Raw genomic sequence first — 20,085 nt, forward strand, 5'->3', positions numbered from 1 at the left:
GTCCAAGACATGTCTGGCTTCTACTCCGGGAGTTGTCCTTCCGGAAGCCGATCAGTCTGGGGACTTCCCCAGATCTCATCATGCAAAATTGGGGCAGGCTGCAGCATCCCAACCTCCAGGCCCTGACACTCAGAGCCTGTATGATGAGAGGCTGATTTTGCAACCACTGGATCTTTCCGAAGATGTGTCTCAGGTCCTGGTAGCTTTTAGAAAGCCTTCCACTAGAAAGTCCTATGGACTGAAGTGGAGGAGGTTTTCTGTGTGGTGTGAGCAAAAGGCTTTAGATCCTTTCTCCTGCCCACACAAAAACTGCTTGATTACCCTCAGCCGCTGAGCACCTGTGACCTGAAGTACCAGACCTGGAAAATTGCTGTCCTAGGAGAACACCTGTTACAGGTAAGCAACTCTGCTTTCCACCATTATGTGGAAAGAAATATTGATTTCTGTACAACCCTTAGTTGCAAGATTTATGCAAGGCTTGCTTCATTTGAAGCCTTTCACTATGTCATGGGAACCTCAGTGTTTTAACACATTTCATGAAAGCCCTCTTTTGAATTCTTGTAGGCTAAAAGACCTGTCAAGGTGGGGGGAGGGAAGTGGTTCACCTTTTGGTGGTGATCACATCAGCCCATAGGGTTAGAGAGCTCCAGTCCAAAGTGATTTATCCACCTTGTACTGTTTTCATTTTAGCAAGGTGGTACTATTCGGTGTATCTTAAGTTTCTACCTAAGGTAATAATGAGTTTTGGCCTTAGTCATCCCATCCTGCTTTTCCCAAGGCCACATTCCAGCGGAGGTAAATAAGCCCTGCGCATTTTGGATTGCAAGAGAGCAGTCACATAATATATGGAGCAGATTAAAAACCTTAAAGTTAATCCAACTTTGATTCATTTTGCTCAGTCAAGCTTGGAATTGCAATGTTAAAGTAAACATCTATCTAATTGGATATTAGGCTACAAATTCTTCACTTACACCCAAGCACATTTTAACATTTTGGGGTATCAAGGCCTATGATGTCAGGACTAAGGCTTATTGCTGGCCTATCCAAGGTCAACCTCTATGGAAAGGATTTGCAAAGCTGCAATGTGGAGTTTCCCCATTCACATTCTATTGCCGTTTTAGATACGGACTTTGGTCTGCCCAAACCTGATGTCGCATCCATTCTTGAGCATCTTTGATTTATAGAGCTCAACTCCAGCTCCCCTAGGACTCACTTATTATAATTTAGGGTTGTCTTCAAGTTACATTTTTTTGTTAACCCACCAAAAAGAGTTTGTGCCATCATGTTGGCATGACTGTTTTCCCTCCCCCACCTGCATTTTTTTGTTTTCTTTTGTTAGAAGATGATGGCTATGGAGCCCAATATGCGTGATTATGGTGAACTGCTTGTCTTCAGAGAAAACAGTTGTTTACCTGAAACTGCTCTCCATTAAAGTTTACCAGTTATACATGCTCTCCCTCCACCCTTTCTTGAGTTTAGCTTATCAGCTTAATTACACAGCTGAGGCAGGCCCCAGGAGCGCGGGAGCCATTGTACATGCACATAGAGGTCTTATAGACATTTCCAGGAAATTCTTTAAATGACTGGCTCTTACTGGTGATGACATCACCCATGCATGCTTGGTGAACTGCTGTCTTCAGAAAACACCTGTTAGTTACCTCAAAACTTAGAAATAAGTTGATTAACTTGCAGTTGAAAATCTTTTATCTCCAGCATTTATACAGATGTGGAAGATTTGAAGGAGCAAGAGACAGTCAGCAGAATAATGGCTGGACTTCTGGAAAATTACTATGAATTCTTTGAAACAGAAGAAGAAGATTTTTCATCTACTAATGATATAAGTTCAATAACTGAACAGGTAAAGGAAATCTCTTCCTTGGGGCATTTATAGTCATTTATATATGTGTGTGGTAGTGGTTTATCATGTCACTAGATGTGTGAAAAGAATATAAATAGGTACTACTGAGCTGTTGATAAATTCTAGCAACTGCAGTGTTATAAGCAAATGGTAAAACTGTTATAAATTCCTGTTATAGTGAACTGTTATAGTAACACAATTTAAAAACACAAGATACTTTGCTGGCTTAGGTTAATGATCCATTCGGCGCAGCATTCTGTATCATACAGTGGCCACTCTGCTTCACTTAGAAAAAGCATCCAATCATTCCTAATGGAGAAATCCATTCCGTGGTTACTCCATGCTTCCAGCATTAAAAGGTGATGTTTCCCAGGTTATTGTCAAAACCATATTTAAATCCGGCTATGCTTTTGACCTTGTCCACATTCTTTGGCAAGAAATTCTGCAGCTTAGTTGTGCATTTCATTGGGTGAAAAAGCATTTTCTTAAATTTAATTTAAATCTGTTGTATGTTTCATAGTGTTCAGAGTTCTAATACTATTTGCATTTGCGCCATGCGTTATGAACAATAATGCATTTTGATGAATGACACGGTTAGTCTGGAGCCTCTGCAAGATCAGTTTATGGAGCAGACAATATTTCCCTATGCGGGATACATTCCTTCAATCTTGTACTTCCATAGTAACATAGAATTGACGACAGATAAAGACCAAATGGTCCATCTAATCTGCCCAGCAATTTGCTTCCGATAACTACCGCCCCATGCAGACTGGAATGAAGGTATAATACTCAAATCTTGCAGAGGGCAGAGATTGACTCTGGCTTGCTGCGAGGGACACAATCACAGAAGCTCTTTCGATATGTTCTTGGATGGGATACTTCCAGGGAATGAAGAACACCTGTTCTCTGCTGTGGAAGGCCTACTTGACTTGGAATCTGAGCTTAATTTTGAAGGGATCTGGCCTCTCCCCTTTCAAGCCTTCTAGGGCAGCTAGTCTTGTTGAAATCAATCACCTTGGTGGCCTTTGGTAATTGTAAAGGACAGGGTTTCTCTGTGCCTAATACTATCCCTCATCTAAGGGTAGTGTTTCACTTGTGTCAGATGTGGGCTTTTGTCACTTAGGATGTTGAGAAAGTTGGGTGATATAGGCCAGAACAGGGGCAGCCATTCTGAAGTCCATTGCAGGTCACCTTTGAGATGTTTGTAGCTGACCATTTTTTTCTTGGATAGGTCTTTCATGTGTCCCATTAAAGCACATTAGTTTCTAAGGCATTTGATTTCAGGAGGAATCAAGGAGATGGGCATTTTGGCCTGCTCCAGCAGAGTTTGTGGGTTTCAGAAGGCTGTCATGCCCACTCAACTTGAGTACAGGACTCATCATAGGCAGAATCAGAACCTGTATTTCTAGAGGATATTGGTAGGGTAGTGCCCTTGTCTGTTATCTCCCTATTTTGAGCACTTCAATGTGGGTGTGTAGGCTGGGAAAGGCTAAACTTTGAATAAAACAGGAGTCCTGAGTTATTGTGGCTTCCTCCTGTCTGGTCTGAGTGGAGCTTGGGTACTGTGTGTTCCATTTGTCTGACTGATCTGGCATGGATAATAAGGATTGTGAAATTTAAACTTACCTGAGTCCTGCCTGATGTAGTCCAGAACCCACCCAGAGAAGTAGCAGCAATCAAGGGCCCTCAGTTTGATAAATTCAGAAAACTAGCAGTGAATGTTGCTGCCTACACTGATGGTAGTTGACCTAAACATGATCTGGGTGTAGGAGTTTTCTAATTTCTGGATTAATGACCATGGAATTAAGTTTCTTGGGTGTATCAGATGTTGGTTGTGGTGATGATTTGGAAAGCAAAACAATGCCTTTGGTTGAATTAGTTTTGACATAAGATATTGAAGAGCTGAAGGCAGCCCTTGTAGGGGGTAGTGAAGTCAGCTTTGAGTGGGGTTTTTGTATTTTTTTTTCTCTGTCTGACCAGACCACATGTCTGATCTGTTCTAGCAAGACTAAAGGAAAGTAAATTAAAACACAATTTTTTAAAAATGTCACCATGCATATTGATAGGCTAACCCTTATCCATCTTGAAAGAATTGTAATAAATTAGTAAGAAGATACTACTTCCTGTTGCTAAATCCATGCTCGTTCTTCCTCATGAAACTGTTTATCCATATGCCCAGTAATTAATAAATAAATTAGTTTGTTAATTATACTAGTGTTAGTTGTTTTTCAAGAATGTATATGGCTCCCCAGCTGTACAATAATGATAGAATGTGGCTCATTTATGACTCTGGTTTTTGCATGACCAAACTGCCATAATAAATCTTTCTGGAGTCTCAAATTGACCATTTATAGCGCTTAGAGCATTTTTTTTTTACATTTTATATGCAAGTAAAAACGTATCTTAAAACGAGCTGAAGCAGCTTCAAGCCCAAAGCAATGCAGGCAAAAGTGCTGGTATAAATGTCCTGACGCTTGCTACGTTTCAAAGGATTGTCTTCATCAGAGGACATAACTTGTAATCTTTTCCCACACTGCACACTATTTAAATTGCTTACCAAGCACTTAGTAAGTATATCTGTTCATAAATACAATGTGTTAGAATTGAAAACAACTTTTTCACAAAACTTATTAAATTGTATTTTTCATTATAAATATCAGAATGAGTTATTTAATGTTTTTCCTGGTTTAAGTGAATATTTAATATCAGGTCGATACAGTAACGTTGAGTTAAAGATTCCCCGTCTGTAACGTGCTGGGAGCGCACAATACAGACGAGTAAGGCCATCCAGCGATACAGTCTCCAGTTTCACGCGTCCTTAGCGCTTCCTAAACCCTTTCCGCACCCAGCATGTAAATGAACGAAAAAGCTGTATAATGAAGGAATTAGCTATTCCCCTGCGATACTGTAACAGGCGCTGATATTATCTCCTCCGTAACCCGCTGTTCTGCCGCGGCCTTAACCTGCTAGTTTACCGCCTCCCCCTAGTAGGAGTTAGTGTAGTGTAGTGTAAAAACATTGCTTACCCGCCCTGGTCCCGTCCGGTCTCCTGCAGCCCCGTCCGGTCCCCTCCTCCCGAAGCAAAAAAAAAACCAAACGAAAAAGTAGCAAGGCTCGGGCCTGCTACGGTAAGTGTAAAAAGTGTTAAAAACAAAAAACCTGTGTGTTATATAAAAAAATAAAACAATTTTAAATACCTGTCGGAGGGCCGTGGGTCCAGGCGGCCGGTGGGCGGCGGGCAGCCATCAGCGGCATCCGGTAGTCCCTTCTCCCGATTTCGCACGGGCATTCATCCAGGCAGAGGGAGCCGACGGCGAACGACCTCCGGCTCCCCCTGCCTGGATGAGGGCCAAAATCGCACGGGCGGGTCGGCAGCGGGGGGGCGGCAGCAGGATCCGGGAGCGGCGGGGTAGGCAGCAGCGGGGTCCGGGGGGCAGCGGCAGCAGGATCCAGGGGTGGCAGTGGCAGCGAGATCCGGGGGGCGAGTAGCGGCAGCGTGTTCGATCGGGCAGGCAGGTGGGAAAAAAAGATGGCCGCCTGCACGGGGGAAAGCTGCAATTGGCCGCTGAAGACGTGACGTCACACCCCGTGACGCCAAACGTCGTGACGTCACGTCTTCAGCGGCCAATTGCACGCTTTTCCCGTGCAGGCGGCCATCTTTTTTTTGCCACCTACCTGCCTGCCCGATCGAACACGCTGCCGCTACTCGCTCCCCGGATCTCGCTGCCCCCCCGGACCCCGCTGCCGCCCCCCCTGCCCGTGCGAAATCGGGAGAAGGGACTACTGGATGCCGCTGATGGCTGCCCACCGGCCGCCTGGACCCACGGCCCTCCGACAGGTATTTAAAATTTTTTTATTTTTTTATGTAACACACAAGTTTTTTACACTTTTTACACTTTTTACACTTTTTTACACTTCCTGGTGCCTGTCATTTCAAATGTCATTTGAAATGACAGGCACCAGCGCACCCAGGTTACTGTATAGGCGCTGTTACAGCGCCTATACAGTAAAATGGGTTGCGCGGGCATAACCCTTCCCTAACGCTTCACAGCCGCGGCATGCATTTGCATGCGATTAGAGGAGAGTATCGGGGAGTTAGTGAAGAGAACTGTGCGTGCGGGGAGGAAGGGTGCGCCTGACACTGCCGCACTGTTTTTACCGCGGCCTTACTGTATCGAGCCGTATGTTAGCTGGTTTAATGGTAGACAACCATGGGTAGTAGTAAATAGATTTCACTCTGACGGAGGGTGCATGAGAGCTGTGCTGGGGCCAGTTCTGCTCATTATTTTGTGAGCGATATTGTAGAAGAGTTAGTAGCAGGGCCAATGCTTGGGGGTGTTGCGCCTTGAGCCAAGTTTTGCTTTTGCCTTTCTTGTTGCCTCCATCACCATCCACTCTTCGGCTTTCTTGCTTTTGTTCCTGGCTTCATTTCTGTGGTTGCTGTCTTTAAGCAATTAATAAATCTTAATAAACAGAAAAGCACTAAATGATGTACAAAATAAACAACAACTAGACACAAAGGATAAAAATTCTTGATGCAAGTGTGTCTGGTCTGACCGTGCCTCTCTCTTAGTTTCTTTGTGAGAAAATCGCTATGCTTGAGAATTCCCACACACTCACCAGTCACTTGCAGAGCCCCAATCAATTTATTATTACACAAACATTAAACACACACAGCTCCTCACCACCATCAAAATTTATACACTAATACAAAATCTTTAGCTGTATCTAAAGTCCTGTGAGATTGAAGTCCTAACTATGTATCCCTAAGAGAGAAAAGTGGGACTATGATGGCTACATACATTCAGATTCCTGAAAGATACAAATAGCTTACAGAAAACAACAAACCTTTTCCAGTGGATAGGATATTCTACAACAAGATAGGTTCCAAGGGGATAAAGTCAGAGGTAACATCAGAAAGTACAACTTCATCGAGAGAATGATGGTTGCATGAAATTGCCTTCTGGGGGCAGTGAGGGTGGCAATAGCAATACCAGAGAGAGGATGGGATAAATATAGAAGGTGCCTAGCCACAAAAATGAGGAAAGACCTGAAATCAACTTGGGTCTACTATTAGATGAACCCTGCAGTCCTTACCTGCTGTCATTTTCTGTTTTTGTTACTGCCTGATATCTGAACTTTTAAACTTTTGTGGTTTTTATTTTGTTACAGATTAATGATCTCTTAGAGGAAGAAGATGATGAAAAGCTTGAGCCATCTGAAGAACTTCCAGAAGACAGCATTGAAAAATCAGATGAAATACCAGATGCAGTACACCTAGAAATGACAGAAAACATTTTGGAATCTAGCAGTGTTACCGCATCAACAAGGTAATGAGAAAACACTGGTTTACTGGGAGTTTTCTTGTCTTTTTGTTCATGTTCTTTATGAAACAGAGAAGCAAAAGTTCTTAGTGGTTCTATTTATAAAACTCTAGACCACAATTTAATGAGCTCTTAGAGCTCCACCAATATCAAAAGGAATGCTTTGTGGATGACATTATTTTAAAGGATAAAGCATAATATGATCACAACTAAATACTATAAAGAGAGAAGAAACAAAAATTAAATTGTAAATCATAATACAAAAGTTCGTTCTTCTCCGTGAGTTATTTCCCAGTTTATTGAATCATAAAACAGATGACAATCTAGGAAAAATTAGTTTTGTTCTTACTTGGGACTTTGTCGTCTTCTCTCCCTTTGTAGTCTTGTGTGTTAGATTATTTTGGCAATCGTAATCTGATTAAAATCTGTCCTGATTATAGATGTTTTTGGATTGCAGTAGCTAATCAGTCTTATGACATTATACAGTCAATGGTGAGTCAAATAAGTGAAATATAAACTGTTAAAGAACAAAGCACTTATCAACATTTCTTGTCCCGAAGGTATTGAAGCTCTTATCCCAGAAATATGCCACAACTTCTCTTTAGCATATTTTCAAAATGTGTGTCAAATGAAAGTGTCCGACATGCTGGTGTGTGTCGATCCTTCTTCAGAGGTGCCTGGGAAAATCACTCTCTAAGACAGTTTTTTCCAACTAAGATAGGTGATCACAACCTAGTTCTCAACAGCTCTTTATCCATGTTCTTATTGATCAGTAAGTGCAGCTTTGAGGCTTTTCATTATTGATGCCTCCAGTGACCATGCGCTCATCTTAATCTTTCCAAAAAGCTTCTTCATGAGATTTAAAATGCGTCTGACAGTCCCCCAAGCAAACCATACAGATATCATGTGGATCTATGATTGATACTGTGCAACTGTATTGGGAGAACTTGCTCAAGCTACTAGCCTTTGGTTCCTTTTCAGACATCAGGCGAAAAATAGCCACAGTAAAATTGACTAAGGACATTAAGCTTTACCATGGATAAGGAGCTGTAGAGCACTGTCATGATAGTCTATCTTAGTACGAAAAAGTTTTTTGCTTGTATAGTGATTTTTCCCCAATGCCTCTGAAGAAAGATCGAACATGCCAGCATATCAGGCGCTTTAATTTGACACACACTTTGAATATATGCTAAAGACGTGGTGTGGCATATTTCTGGGCTAAGAACTTCAGTACTCTTGTAACAAGAAACTTTTGCTATGTGACTTGCTCTTTTACAGTTTATATTTTACTTATTTGACTCTCAAATGCACCAGTCAAAAGAGCACATTTTTGAACAAGAATAAAGTTGGTTAAAAAACTTATGCTTGTACTTGTTGAGCAGAGTTAAACACTTTGCATTCCAAAAAAGATGTATATGGAACAGCATTAAGCGAATGCTGTAAGCTCAAAGTTATGAGGAACTCCTTTAAAAGTGTTTATTTAAAAATGTTTATATACCGCCTTTACAAATATAATTTGATCAAAATGGTTTACAGAAATAAAAGAATAAATACAAATTGTGAAATCAAAATAGAAAAAAATTACAAAAATTGATTAATATAAAACACATTTTTTCATTTAAAAAACAAGAGTAAAAAAGCTAGTGCTAAAGAGCTGTACGATTTAACATATTTTGGAGGTAAGTGTTATCTACAATATTATATTACCTTGGTTTTGATATGTTATAAACTTCTACAACTGGTATTTTTTTTATTTTGGCTTGATTGTACAGTCAGTATCAAGACCTACATATTCCTACCCCCTTCTAGCATGATCTGAATATTTCTCTCATAATTTGCTGCAGTGCAGTAACAGAACTGCATTATCTTTTCGCTTAATTTGTGTTCTATTTATTTTCCCCTTTGACTCTTAGTTTGAGGTTTGTATGATAGCCTGGCAAAGTGTAAATGCATTGCCCTCTAATAATAATCTTAGCATGCACTGAGGATTAATCTTGTGGATACTTGGAGGGTCCTGCCAAACAATTCCCAGGCTTCACTTGCAACTGACTGGTCCGCGCTTGCCTTTGGGCAAATACTCTGCCTGCAAACTATCACATGGTAGTTTCTAGAGAAACTGAGATTTCCTAGCGTGTAGCAGATGGACTCAGGACCAATGGGTATAGTGTACTCCTGATTGACGTTGGAGACGGATCAGATTTCAATCTGACGTCAGCCCTAGTACATATACCCCTGCAGGAACTGCTGCTCTTCAGTATCTGCATAGCAGTTAGGGACTCTATGCACGCTCGCACAGCGTTAGAGTAATTTTACCAAAGAAAACCAAAATAAGAAATCTTACCTCTACAGACGAGCCCCGCTCTCCTGCGGTGACACCCATTGGGTTCCTCCCCCAGTTGAGAATTCCTGAGGTGATTTCCACGATCCCTTGGAGGTAAGCCTCGATCTGGCGGCCGACCCTCGGCAGGGACCTAGCCCCCGATATCGGGTGAGGCTGAGAGACAGCGGGGGCAACTATGAGCGCGGCGGTGAAGGTATTTTCACTCTCCCCCCGCAGCCAGAGACCGGGAAGCGCCGAGACAAGATAAGGTAGAAATCTATTTAAAAGTCTCCGGTCTCCGAAGCTCGAGGAGTCGCACAAGTCGCTAGCCCGGTTGATCTGCCCTAGCAGGGCTAGACTGCGGTCAGATCCGAGGGTCCTCCCACGTGGGGACCCTCCGAGATGGTCGCCATATTGTCCGCGTGGTCGCAGTCACCATTTTGATCTGTTTACTGCCCTGTCTGCCCTTTCGATCCGTGCGCACAAATACCTTATGCGCACATCGTTGCGTGCCCAAGTACTGTGCACAAGTGACGCGCATAGCCCCGTGCTTACTGTGCCGGGCGCATAACTTCGATCTGTGCGCACATATCTCCCTGAGCGCGCGCCAAACCTACGCACATAACTTCGCACCAGAGCACACAACTGCATTTTATGCGCACAAGCCATGGCACCACCGGAAAAGAAACTCAAGGCTCGGGGCCTTTGCCCAGCATGCCACATTAGAGCTGCACAGCATGAGGAAGCCACGGCCCTGTGTATACAGTGCGAAGAGGCCCTAGGGGATCCAACTCATGGCCCTCCCCAGCCAGTACCGGGTTCCAGCCTCTCGAACAGTACGCCGGACCTAGCATTGCACAGCAGGACCCCCCCTCAAACGGGGCTCCCCAGCGACACAGCGCCCCTTAGTCTAGACCCAGCATCTATCTCCTGGATGGAATTCTTCAAAGGTCTGCACACCTTCGTCCACATGCAACTGGGGCCTCCTATAATACGGCCACAAGCTCCATCAGAGGACCTCAACATCCCAGGACCCTCTATGCCCAGGGAAGTGATCCCACCGCCCAGAAGCCCCACCTTCGGGGACATGGACAACTCGGATGAGGATTCAGAATCCCTGGAGGAAGGGGAACTCCCCCCGGGGACAGAGCCCCACCAAACCATGAGATGTTTCTTCACCAAGGACGAACTTCCAGACTTGGTCTCACACAGCTTAAAAGAGCTTGCTATCCCAGGACAAGTGCCTCGGGGGAATCTAAGACGAACCCCCTACTAGAGGGACTCCATCAGACCTCCTGTCATTTCCCATTACAAGCCGTCCAGCAACTAATTGACCTGGAATGGGATGCCCCGGAAACTACGTTCAAAGGGGGGCGGGCTCTGGCAGCCATGTACCCTCTGGACCCAGCAGCCAAAGATCACCTGGCATGTCTGAAAGTGGATGCCATGGTCTGCGCGGTCTCGAAGCGCCCTACTATCCCGGTGGAGGGAGGAGCAGCACTCAAGGATGCTCAAGACGGACGGCTGGAATCTATCTTCAAACAGTCCTTTGACGTCTCCGCTATGTCTTTACAGATCGTGGCCTGCTCTGCCGTGGTGACACGCACCTGCTTATCCCAGACCAGGAACAACACTCCTGGGGAGGCCCTGGAACCAGCAGTATCATTCCTCGCGGATGCCACTTCTGATCTAATGTGCATCGCAGCTAGAGGAGTGTCATCCGCCGTGGCAGCCAGAAGACAACTCTGGCTCCGAAACTGGTCGGTCGACGTATCCTCCAAAATGAGACTCACAAGGATGCCTTTCAAGGGAACACTTCTGTTTGGAAGCGAACTAGAGAAACTAGCCAACAAATGGGGCGAGTCCCCACTGCTGTGGCTACCGGGAGGGCAGGAATAAGAGAAACCAGTGATCCTTCCCCCAAACCTCCAGGGGCAGAGGATCACAGCGCTCCAACCCATACAGAAGCACATATCAAGCAGCCTGCCCCACAGGCCGAAGCAAGTCCTTTCGGAACAAGCACAACAAAAGGAGAGCCAGCTGGGGCCCAGGCCCCAGCCGCACCTTACAATGAAAATCAGCCGACCCGTCCAAAGGAAGAAGCTGTAGGGGGCAGACTTGCCCTATTCTACCAAAGATGGGTCGAGAGAACTTCGGTCAAATGGGTCCTATCCATCATTCGAGAGGGATATTACCTGGATTTCCAACACCTCCCTCCGGGGAATCCCCCTGCCACGACCCTTCCAAGAGGATGGCAGTGGAAGCTACACTGACCAGATTGCTAGCCTTAGAGGCTATAACACCGGTGCCTCCACAAAAAATAAATACTGGACATTATTCCATCTATTTTATCGTCCCCAAGAAAGAAGGAACATTCAGACCCATCCTGGACCTCAAGGCGGTCAATCGTCACCTGAAGATTCCTCGTTTCTGCATGGAAACCCTATGCTCGGTAATAAGGGCGATACAACCGGGAGAGTTCCTTACATCCCTGGATCTGTCGGAAGCCTACCTATGCATTCCGATCCATCAAGAGCATCAGCGTTTTCTACACTTCTCGATCCTGGACCGTCACTACCATTCGGGTTAGCCACTGCACCCCGGACGTTCACCAAGATCATAGTGGTGGTGGCAGAAACACTGAGGAAAGAAAGAATCCACGTGCACCCTTATCTAGACGATTGGCTGATCAGGGCGAAATCCCCAGAGGAAAGCCACCAGGCAACCAACAGAGTCAAAACTCTACTGGAGAGCCTTGGGTGGGTGGTCAACACAAACGAGCTGCCTGCAGCCCTCCCAATCTCTAGAATACTTAGGAGTCCGGTTCGACACCAAACAAGACAAGGTCATCCTGACACCGACAAGGAGATCAAAACTGAGGACCCAGTTACGAACCCTATTGAGCGAACCTCGCCCCATAGCATGGGATTACCTACAAGTCCTCGGCCTCATGGCATCCACACTGGAAGTAGTGCCATGGGCACGAGCTCGCATGAGACCCCTACAATGCTCACTACTATCACGATGGAATCCACTGTCCCAGAACTACACCGAAAGTCTTCAGCTCCCGGACAGAGTTCGGGCCCAACTGCGATGGTGGCTACAAGAAGCCCATCTAAGCCTATCCTCACCAACATGGATTGTGCTCACCACGGATGCTAGCCCTGGATGGAGAGCACACTGCCAGGAGCTAACCGCCTAAGGGCGATGGAACATCGATCGCCTAGAAGCCCAGGCAGTCAGACTAGCCTGCCTACGGTTCAGTCACAGACTGAGACAAAGCGGTCCGAGTAATGTCGGACAACGTCACAATAGTGGCCTACATCAACCGTCAGGGAGGAACCAGAAGCCAACAGGTATCTCTGGAAATAGACCTCCTAATATGTATATTATCTTTAAAACCCTTGTTTCTGTAAAGCCTGTTGCTGTTAAATGTTTTACAGTTTTTTAAACTGTTACATGTAAAGCCTGTTGCTAATTTATTGTTTCACTGTAAACCGAGGTGATGTATGTCTATACGTACCGCGGTATAAAAGAATCTATAAATAAATAAATCATGGGCAGAAGCGAATCTTCAGGAGATCTTGGCCGTCCACATCGCTGGGAAAGACAACGACATAAGAACATGTCATACTGGGTCAGACCGAGGGTCCATCAAGCCCAGCATCCTGTTTCCAACAGTGGCCAATCCAGGCCATAAGAACCTGGCAAGTATCCAAAAACTAAGTCTATTCCATGTTACCGTTTCTAATAATAGCAATGGTTATTTTCTAAGTCAACTCAATTAATAGCAGGTAATGGACTTCTCCAAGAACTTATCCAATTCTTTTTTTAAACACAGCTATACTAACTGCACTAACCACATCGTCTGGCAACAAATTCCAGAGTAATTGTGTGTTGAGTGAAAAAGAACTTTCTCCAATTAGTTTTAAATGTGCCACATGCTAACTTCATGGAGTGCCCCCTAGTCTTTCTATTATCCGAAAGAGTAAATAACCGATTCACATCTACCCATTCTAGACCTATCATGATTTTAAACATCTCTATCATATCCCCCCTCAGCCGTCTCTTCTCCAAGCTGAAAAGTCCTAACCTCTTTAGTCTTTCCTCATAGGGGAGCTGTTCCATTCCCCTCATCATTTTGGTAGCCCTTCTCTGTACCTTCTCCATCGCAATAATATCTTTTTTGAGATGCAGTGACCAGAATTGTACACAGTATTCAAAGTGCGGTCTCACCATGGAGCGATACAGAGGCATTATGACATTTTCCGTTCTATTCACCATTCCCTTTCTAATAATTCCCAACATTCTGTTTGCTTTTTTGACTGCCGCAGCACACTGAACTGACGATTTCAATGTGTTATCCACTATGACGCCTAGATCTCTTTCTTGGGTTGTAGCACCTAATACGGATTACCTCAGCAGAGAAAGTGTAGACCCAGGAGAATGGAGGCTGTCGACCACAGTATTCCAATCGATAGTAAACCGTTGGGGAACACCAATCATGGACCTCCTGCTCCTACTCCACCATGCATTTTTGTCATAAGAAATTTTTGAGGAGTTGAATAGAAAGATCTAGGTGATTCTCAAACTGGCTAACATCAGTGCATCTGCATTCTCAATGTCAGTTGTAGACTGAGATTCACTCAATGCTGGAAGGCATCGATGCAGAGACCTGGAGAAGTGTCTGCTTCAATTCCCACTGTACCAATATCAATCTCTGCTACATTGAGGCAGGAAACTCCACCTAGATGCAGGGATTCATTGGTATCTAGACCCTACCACTCAAGGGGAACACTCACAAGAAGCCTTGTCTGCCAGCTCTGTACAGACTAAGACAGTCCCAATGTTTGAGCATTCTAAGGGTTAAGAATATGCATCTGAAGACCACTCTGAACAGGAGGAGTCTACAGGCCTCCCCTCAGACAGCGTTCTTCACAGGAAAGGAGAAGGTCTCCACCAGAGGACCAGACCTCCTTAGAGTTAATCAAGAAAGTAGCTGAGACCATTTTGTTTCAGTTGGAAAAGGAAGTTGTCAGGTAATGCCTTAGTACTACCCCTAACATTCATTCAGGATTAACCCTGTGGCTACTCGGAAATGCTGCTTATGCCCCACTTGCTCACCAACTGGGTTCTCACTTGCCTTTGGGCAAATACTTTTAAAATAGTGAAAGCACAATGATTTTGAGAAGACTGAGTAAACAAATTTCTTCCTTGTAAAATTTATAAGCAGCAGCCTGGTCTACAGTGCACCATGTCAGATGAAAAGTCATTAACTTCAGGAAAGGATTTGTATGTAGGTTAACATTTAGTTAATTTGACATCAACTGCACAAAATCTTAAACCCATTTGTAAGCAAATGGTTGATTTATTGTTGCCATAGCATAAGAAAAATGACTCGGTTGTCTCTCACATGAATCTTGTTAGAGGCTTGAAGTGGAAACATTTTTTGATAGTATGTAGTCTTCATGTTTCAGAAAGTATCACTCTTGATCCCCTAATAAGATACATGAGGGAAGAAAAGGATTTTAAACGAGCTGGCAAGAGCCACACTGGCTCTCATTTTGTTGTTGGGCATGGTCCCAGATCTGCCTGGTTTCCATTGGTTGGCACATCCATTCCTGTCTAGTTTATACTAGGAGAGCAAGCCAGGCAGATCTCAGCTCATGATTGACAGCAATATGAGACTAGGGCAGCTCTGTAACTTGCACCAGCAAGATTTTTAAAACACTAAATTGTTTTTCTTCATGTATTTCATATTCTAGAACTGCTCAGAACCTCCATAAATTAAGGAGTGTATTTAAAATTTAGTGAAGAAAAGAGGGAAGTAGTGGTCTATAGTTGCTTTGCAGTATCTGTACACATGTACTGACAACAGTAGCTATGGGTGCTTGAGTCTGCCTAATGAGCAAATTACTTCACTGTAGCTAGAAAAGGGTAATTCAGCTCAGCATTTTGAAAAATTGGCACTTATGCTGAGAACCACATTATTTATTGGGAATTAGGTGACCAAAACATTTTCACTTAAAGGTTTAAAGCACTTTCCCATTTTTTTTTTTAATATATAGCAAAATTTCTGAAGGCCCAAAAACTGTTAATCTAATAGGAAAACCAGAGAGAAGGAAGATGGCATTTCTTGTGGTGGCCATAAACAGGAGTTCTTGTTGCTGGATTTTGTTCTAGCTTTTTGATTGAAATTGTAGTATTTGGATTCCCATTTGATGGATAAAAAGGAAAGGAAAGCCTCTTTTCTTCCTACTTCGGGCATGGTGGATTCCTTTGTGCTGCAAGTCTCATCGGATCCTCACAGCATTTGGTCACTGAAAGGCGCAGTGTGGCTGGGAATATGGGCTCTCGCTCCTTGACCCGAGTACTTCTTTCAGTCCCAATGAGAGAGGTTCTCCAGAGATCCCATGGAGAGAAGAACCATTCGTTCCTTCTCAGGTTTGGTGCTGACTGACATTTTGGGAACAGCAATTGCAGCAAGGGAAGTGCAAGTAGGAGGCTCCGCGGGTGCTGCTTTTTAGGCTGTGGGAGAAGATGGAATGCTTTGGGAAATGGCCGCAGTTTCATCCGCAGGTATGGGGGACTCTGGTCTTGCAAGGGAATGCTGGGACTGGCTTTCGATTACAACAACCCTCAGAGTTTACACTGGGATTAGGGATTTTGGGATTAGGCAAGACCCTGCCTGCACAAATGGCTATGATTGTAAAAGCAAGTTACTAAAGATTCTTAATACCCAAGAAACTCGAATTACTGAATTTGGGAGATATTTGGAAACTGGAGAAACAGACCATTCAGATTGCTGGTGTTAAGGAGGCTATTAAAGATATTGTTTTCCTTTTGGTCTAAGCTTAAAAGTGTGACGAATTCTTTGAGATGTCGAAATTTACATTTGATTTCCCTAAGATTCAGTTTTTCTGCAGTGGAGACTTTCAAGCTTTTGGTTGAGATTCTGAAGATACCTGCCCATACAATGCCTCCAGTTATAAGGGCTGCTTATTTACCTCCATGTGTTAAAAAGGTAGAGGGAAGGGCAATATCAGAAGACAGCTCGAATTTGACTGCCTTATTAGTCATCAAATAAGAAAGTTACTCAGTAACATTAATTGTGTCTCTGGCTTTAGAATCTGATAGGGAATGGATTGTATGGGGGTTTTTTTTGTTTTTGGTTTTTTTTGTTTTTTTTTAAAGCTTCATGAAGAGTTGTTAATTTAAGAGTTAAAATTTTTCTTGATGTTGCAAAATCTACACAGGAAAGGTGAAAGCAATTACTCTAAATGAGACCTCATGCTCTTTAATTAGGAACTTTGTTTGTATTGAAATTTCGGTGTAAATATTATACTGTTTATTTGTTTGAGCCTGGGCATCTAAGCTTCATTTTGAATGACAAGATAGTGCAGTTGGATAATGCTTCACCCACCTTGTCTACTTTGTGTTCTTCCTGTATTGTCTATTTAAATTGATGTTGAAACCACACAGGGATCTTTTTTTCCATTTTTTCCTTTCTTTTATTACTTTATGGATTGTGGTATTGGTTCTCTCTATGTAGAGTTTGTTTGAATTTTCATATAAGATTTATTCCTACCCTTTGGGCTTTGATAATTTTGTTTAATTGTATTGTTGATTGTGATCTGTTTGACTCCATTGTATTTCAAGGTGTGTTGTTTTTTTTTTTGCTTGCTGTATATTATCAAAGACTAAGTTTAAAAAAAAAAACAAAAAACAATATTCTAAGGTTGCCTGTGTCAGCTTCTGAGGCTGGATTGTGTTACAAGAATATTCAGCGGAGTGTATGAGAGGAAAGACTTTGAAGGGGATTGGTTGGTTTAGCAGTTAAATAGCTGTGTCATGTTGCAGTCTGTTCCTGTCTCTACTGGAGGCTGAGACACACAGGGCTTGATAATACAGTCTTAGCCAGCTGCTGAAGACTTGACATGCAGGATGCACAGGAAACATTATCCTGTACTGATTTCTGTTAGAAAAGCAATCCGGTCCTGTGCTCAGAAGGAATAGCAGGAAAGCCAAAATGGCGTGCAAAGTTTTGGTGCCCAGGTAAATTGATTTAAAAAAATACATTTTCAGCATGCTTGATATCTAAACTGATTCTCCGTTAGCACAGTTTATTGAAAGAGGAACAAATGACATGTATTTGCCTGTTTGTGTGTCTGTCCCTCAGTTCTGTATAATCATAATTGCTATTTAACAAATCATTACCTTATGAAGGCAAATTCAGGTTTTAAAATGTTTAAAGGAAGGTGTGCGCACTGTTTTTATGAGCTATGTAGTTTTTCTTTGTGGCGTAAGAGGATTGATGTAGAAAGTAATCATGTATAATAGATATTCCTTAAAGTAATAAAACACTGAAACAGTAATGTTTACATTTCAGTGCATTGCCTTTGATACCTATTAATAAAGGGTAAATAAACTGAGTTACCTTGCTGTATTGTAGATGGGAGGTTTTAGTTGGCAAAATGGAGGAAATATTTTGCTGATTTTCTTTTTGTATCATGCCCAGTTATCACATTTTTCACAGTTGTTAGTTTACCTAAATGGATACCCTAAAATGAAACAGGGAATATATTAATGGAAACAGCTATAGAATTGAATAACATTTTAGGATAAAACTAACAAAGATACACAGGCAGAAGTGTGGTCTTTATTTTTAACCCTGATTATTATTATTATTTTTTTTTGTCTTTTTGGTGGGATTTTGTATCCATGAGCCAAAAAAAAAACGATGGGGTGTGGGAATACCAGGGTTTAAGACTTTAAATGCAGTCTTTTTGTCCATTTCTTAAAAAAAAATGCTGCCTTTTGTCCAAAGAAAATGATACATCTCAAAGCATTTACAAAATGTTTGTGTACCATAAACATTCCAGGGGTAAATGTATAGGTAATAGAATATGCAGGTTTGTGATGGTCTGGTGTACAGCTTAGTGGGCTGGGTTAAAAGAGAAAATTGGGTTAAAAAAGGAAATTGTTGGTAGCATGAGATGTAATGAGCTAAACTGTGCCTGAGAGTCAGGTCTCTGGGTTCTAAAAACCATGAAAACTCTTGCAGCACAATTGATTGATTTTAGCTTTAGTCACGCTGTACATTGCTGATACACAGTGATGGCCACGGTTGAATTGGGTCCTTAGCACGAGAACGCCCGGTTAAGAACGCACTTGGAGTCCTACACTAGACAGCTCTGCCAAACTGCTAATTACTATATGTTTTGTTAAATTGTTTAACTTATGAAGAGAACAGAATTTTTGTAAGTTTTCACATTTTAGAAAAAGTACATTTTTATATATTAAATATTGTATTGTTCATTACTGCCAATCCATGAAAGCAGTATGAAGATAACTGCCTTTTGACTTTAGTATTTGGCACCTGAAAAAGGCAATAAACATTTCACCCCTGAAATTCATTTTTTTTTCTGTATTTGAAGAAGTGATGCAGCAGAGTTTCTCAGCCAGGTTGCTGCTTCTATGCAGAAATCTTTAAATATGAACGTTTAGTATTATGTTGAGCAAACATGGGATAAGCTATGGAAGAAATATTTGTATAGTCCTCCCGTCAGATTTTTTGATTCATATTTCACGGAGTGAATCCTTTCAAATAGAAGGATTCTAGTTTAGTGGGAGAGAAAACTACCTTTATAGCTGATGACTTCTTGATATTGTGAAAAAGTTGAAGGGGAAGTCTGAGATTTGGTTTGTGGCCCTGCAAAAGACAGCAAATTGGGCAGACTACATAGCCCTTATCTGCTGTCACTTTTTTTTTTTTATTGTGTTGAAACAACCTGTGTTGCCAATTTTGCAACAATGTATTTCTTTTACTCCAGCCCGAGGTTGGTCCTTTAGATGTCTTATCTTCCAAATTTAAATCGGATGGTGAAATGTATCCTCTCCTATATAAAAGACAATTGTTTGGGTGCTGTTTGTCTCACTGCCAGCCACAGTGCTGCATGCAGCTTGCCTTTCAAAAAGACAGCAACCCATTAGAGTAGAACAGCATGGTGGGAATATGATTCCAGCATACAGCAATGCAGTGGGTGCAGCAGAGTAGCAGACAGCTCAGGTCCCAGCTCTTTTGAACATTATGAAAACATTCTGAAAGAACAGACAAAATTCAAATTATTTTCTAGCAAATCATTCCTAGAGTACAGCATTAAGTGAATGAAAGGTGGAATATAAATCACATTTTTTTTTTTCTAGTAAGCAAAATGTATTTAACCTCCAAAATGAGCAGGGATGAAAGCCTAAAGCTCTGTTTGAGGATAGCTAATTGGTACACATGGTTTGGTGCATTGCTCTGGATTTTGAAATCTTACTTTCTGATGAAATTAAGAGAAACAAATATGGAAAGTTTATAGTCTGTGAAACGCTCTTGAAAACATGTAACACCAGTAATCTGGGTAGTGATGCTCATCCTCTTTATAAACTTGATATGTTGCTTAGAATTTCTTTCCATTTGGTACATATTTACTGCTTTAATGCAGATTGGTTAATTAGAAATTAATCTATAATTTATATTCTTGGATTATGTTAAATCTTTTTTGGCTGATGCAACTGTATTAATAGTACCCTTCTTA

General features: G+C 42.5%; 1 protein-coding gene across 5 annotated transcripts in view; it reads left to right on the forward strand.

Annotated features, from left to right (window-relative positions):
• The window catches only part of FAM13B (family with sequence similarity 13 member B), a 119,891-nt gene that overhangs the window by 29,969 nt on the left and 69,837 nt on the right, over positions 1–20,085 (forward strand). For all 5 annotated transcript variants that reach the window (XM_029584018.1, XM_029584019.1, XM_029584020.1 and 2 more), the window contains exons 7-8: positions 1,714–1,858; positions 7,031–7,188. In XM_029584018.1, coding sequence (XP_029439878.1) covers positions 1,714–1,858; positions 7,031–7,188 — 303 coding nt within the window. The remainder of the gene's footprint in view (positions 1–1,713; positions 1,859–7,030; positions 7,189–20,085) is intronic.

The sequence above is a fragment of the Rhinatrema bivittatum genome, chromosome 18, assembly GCF_901001135.1.
Source record: "Rhinatrema bivittatum chromosome 18, aRhiBiv1.1, whole genome shotgun sequence".
Lineage (NCBI taxonomy): Eukaryota > Metazoa > Chordata > Amphibia > Gymnophiona > Rhinatrematidae > Rhinatrema > Rhinatrema bivittatum.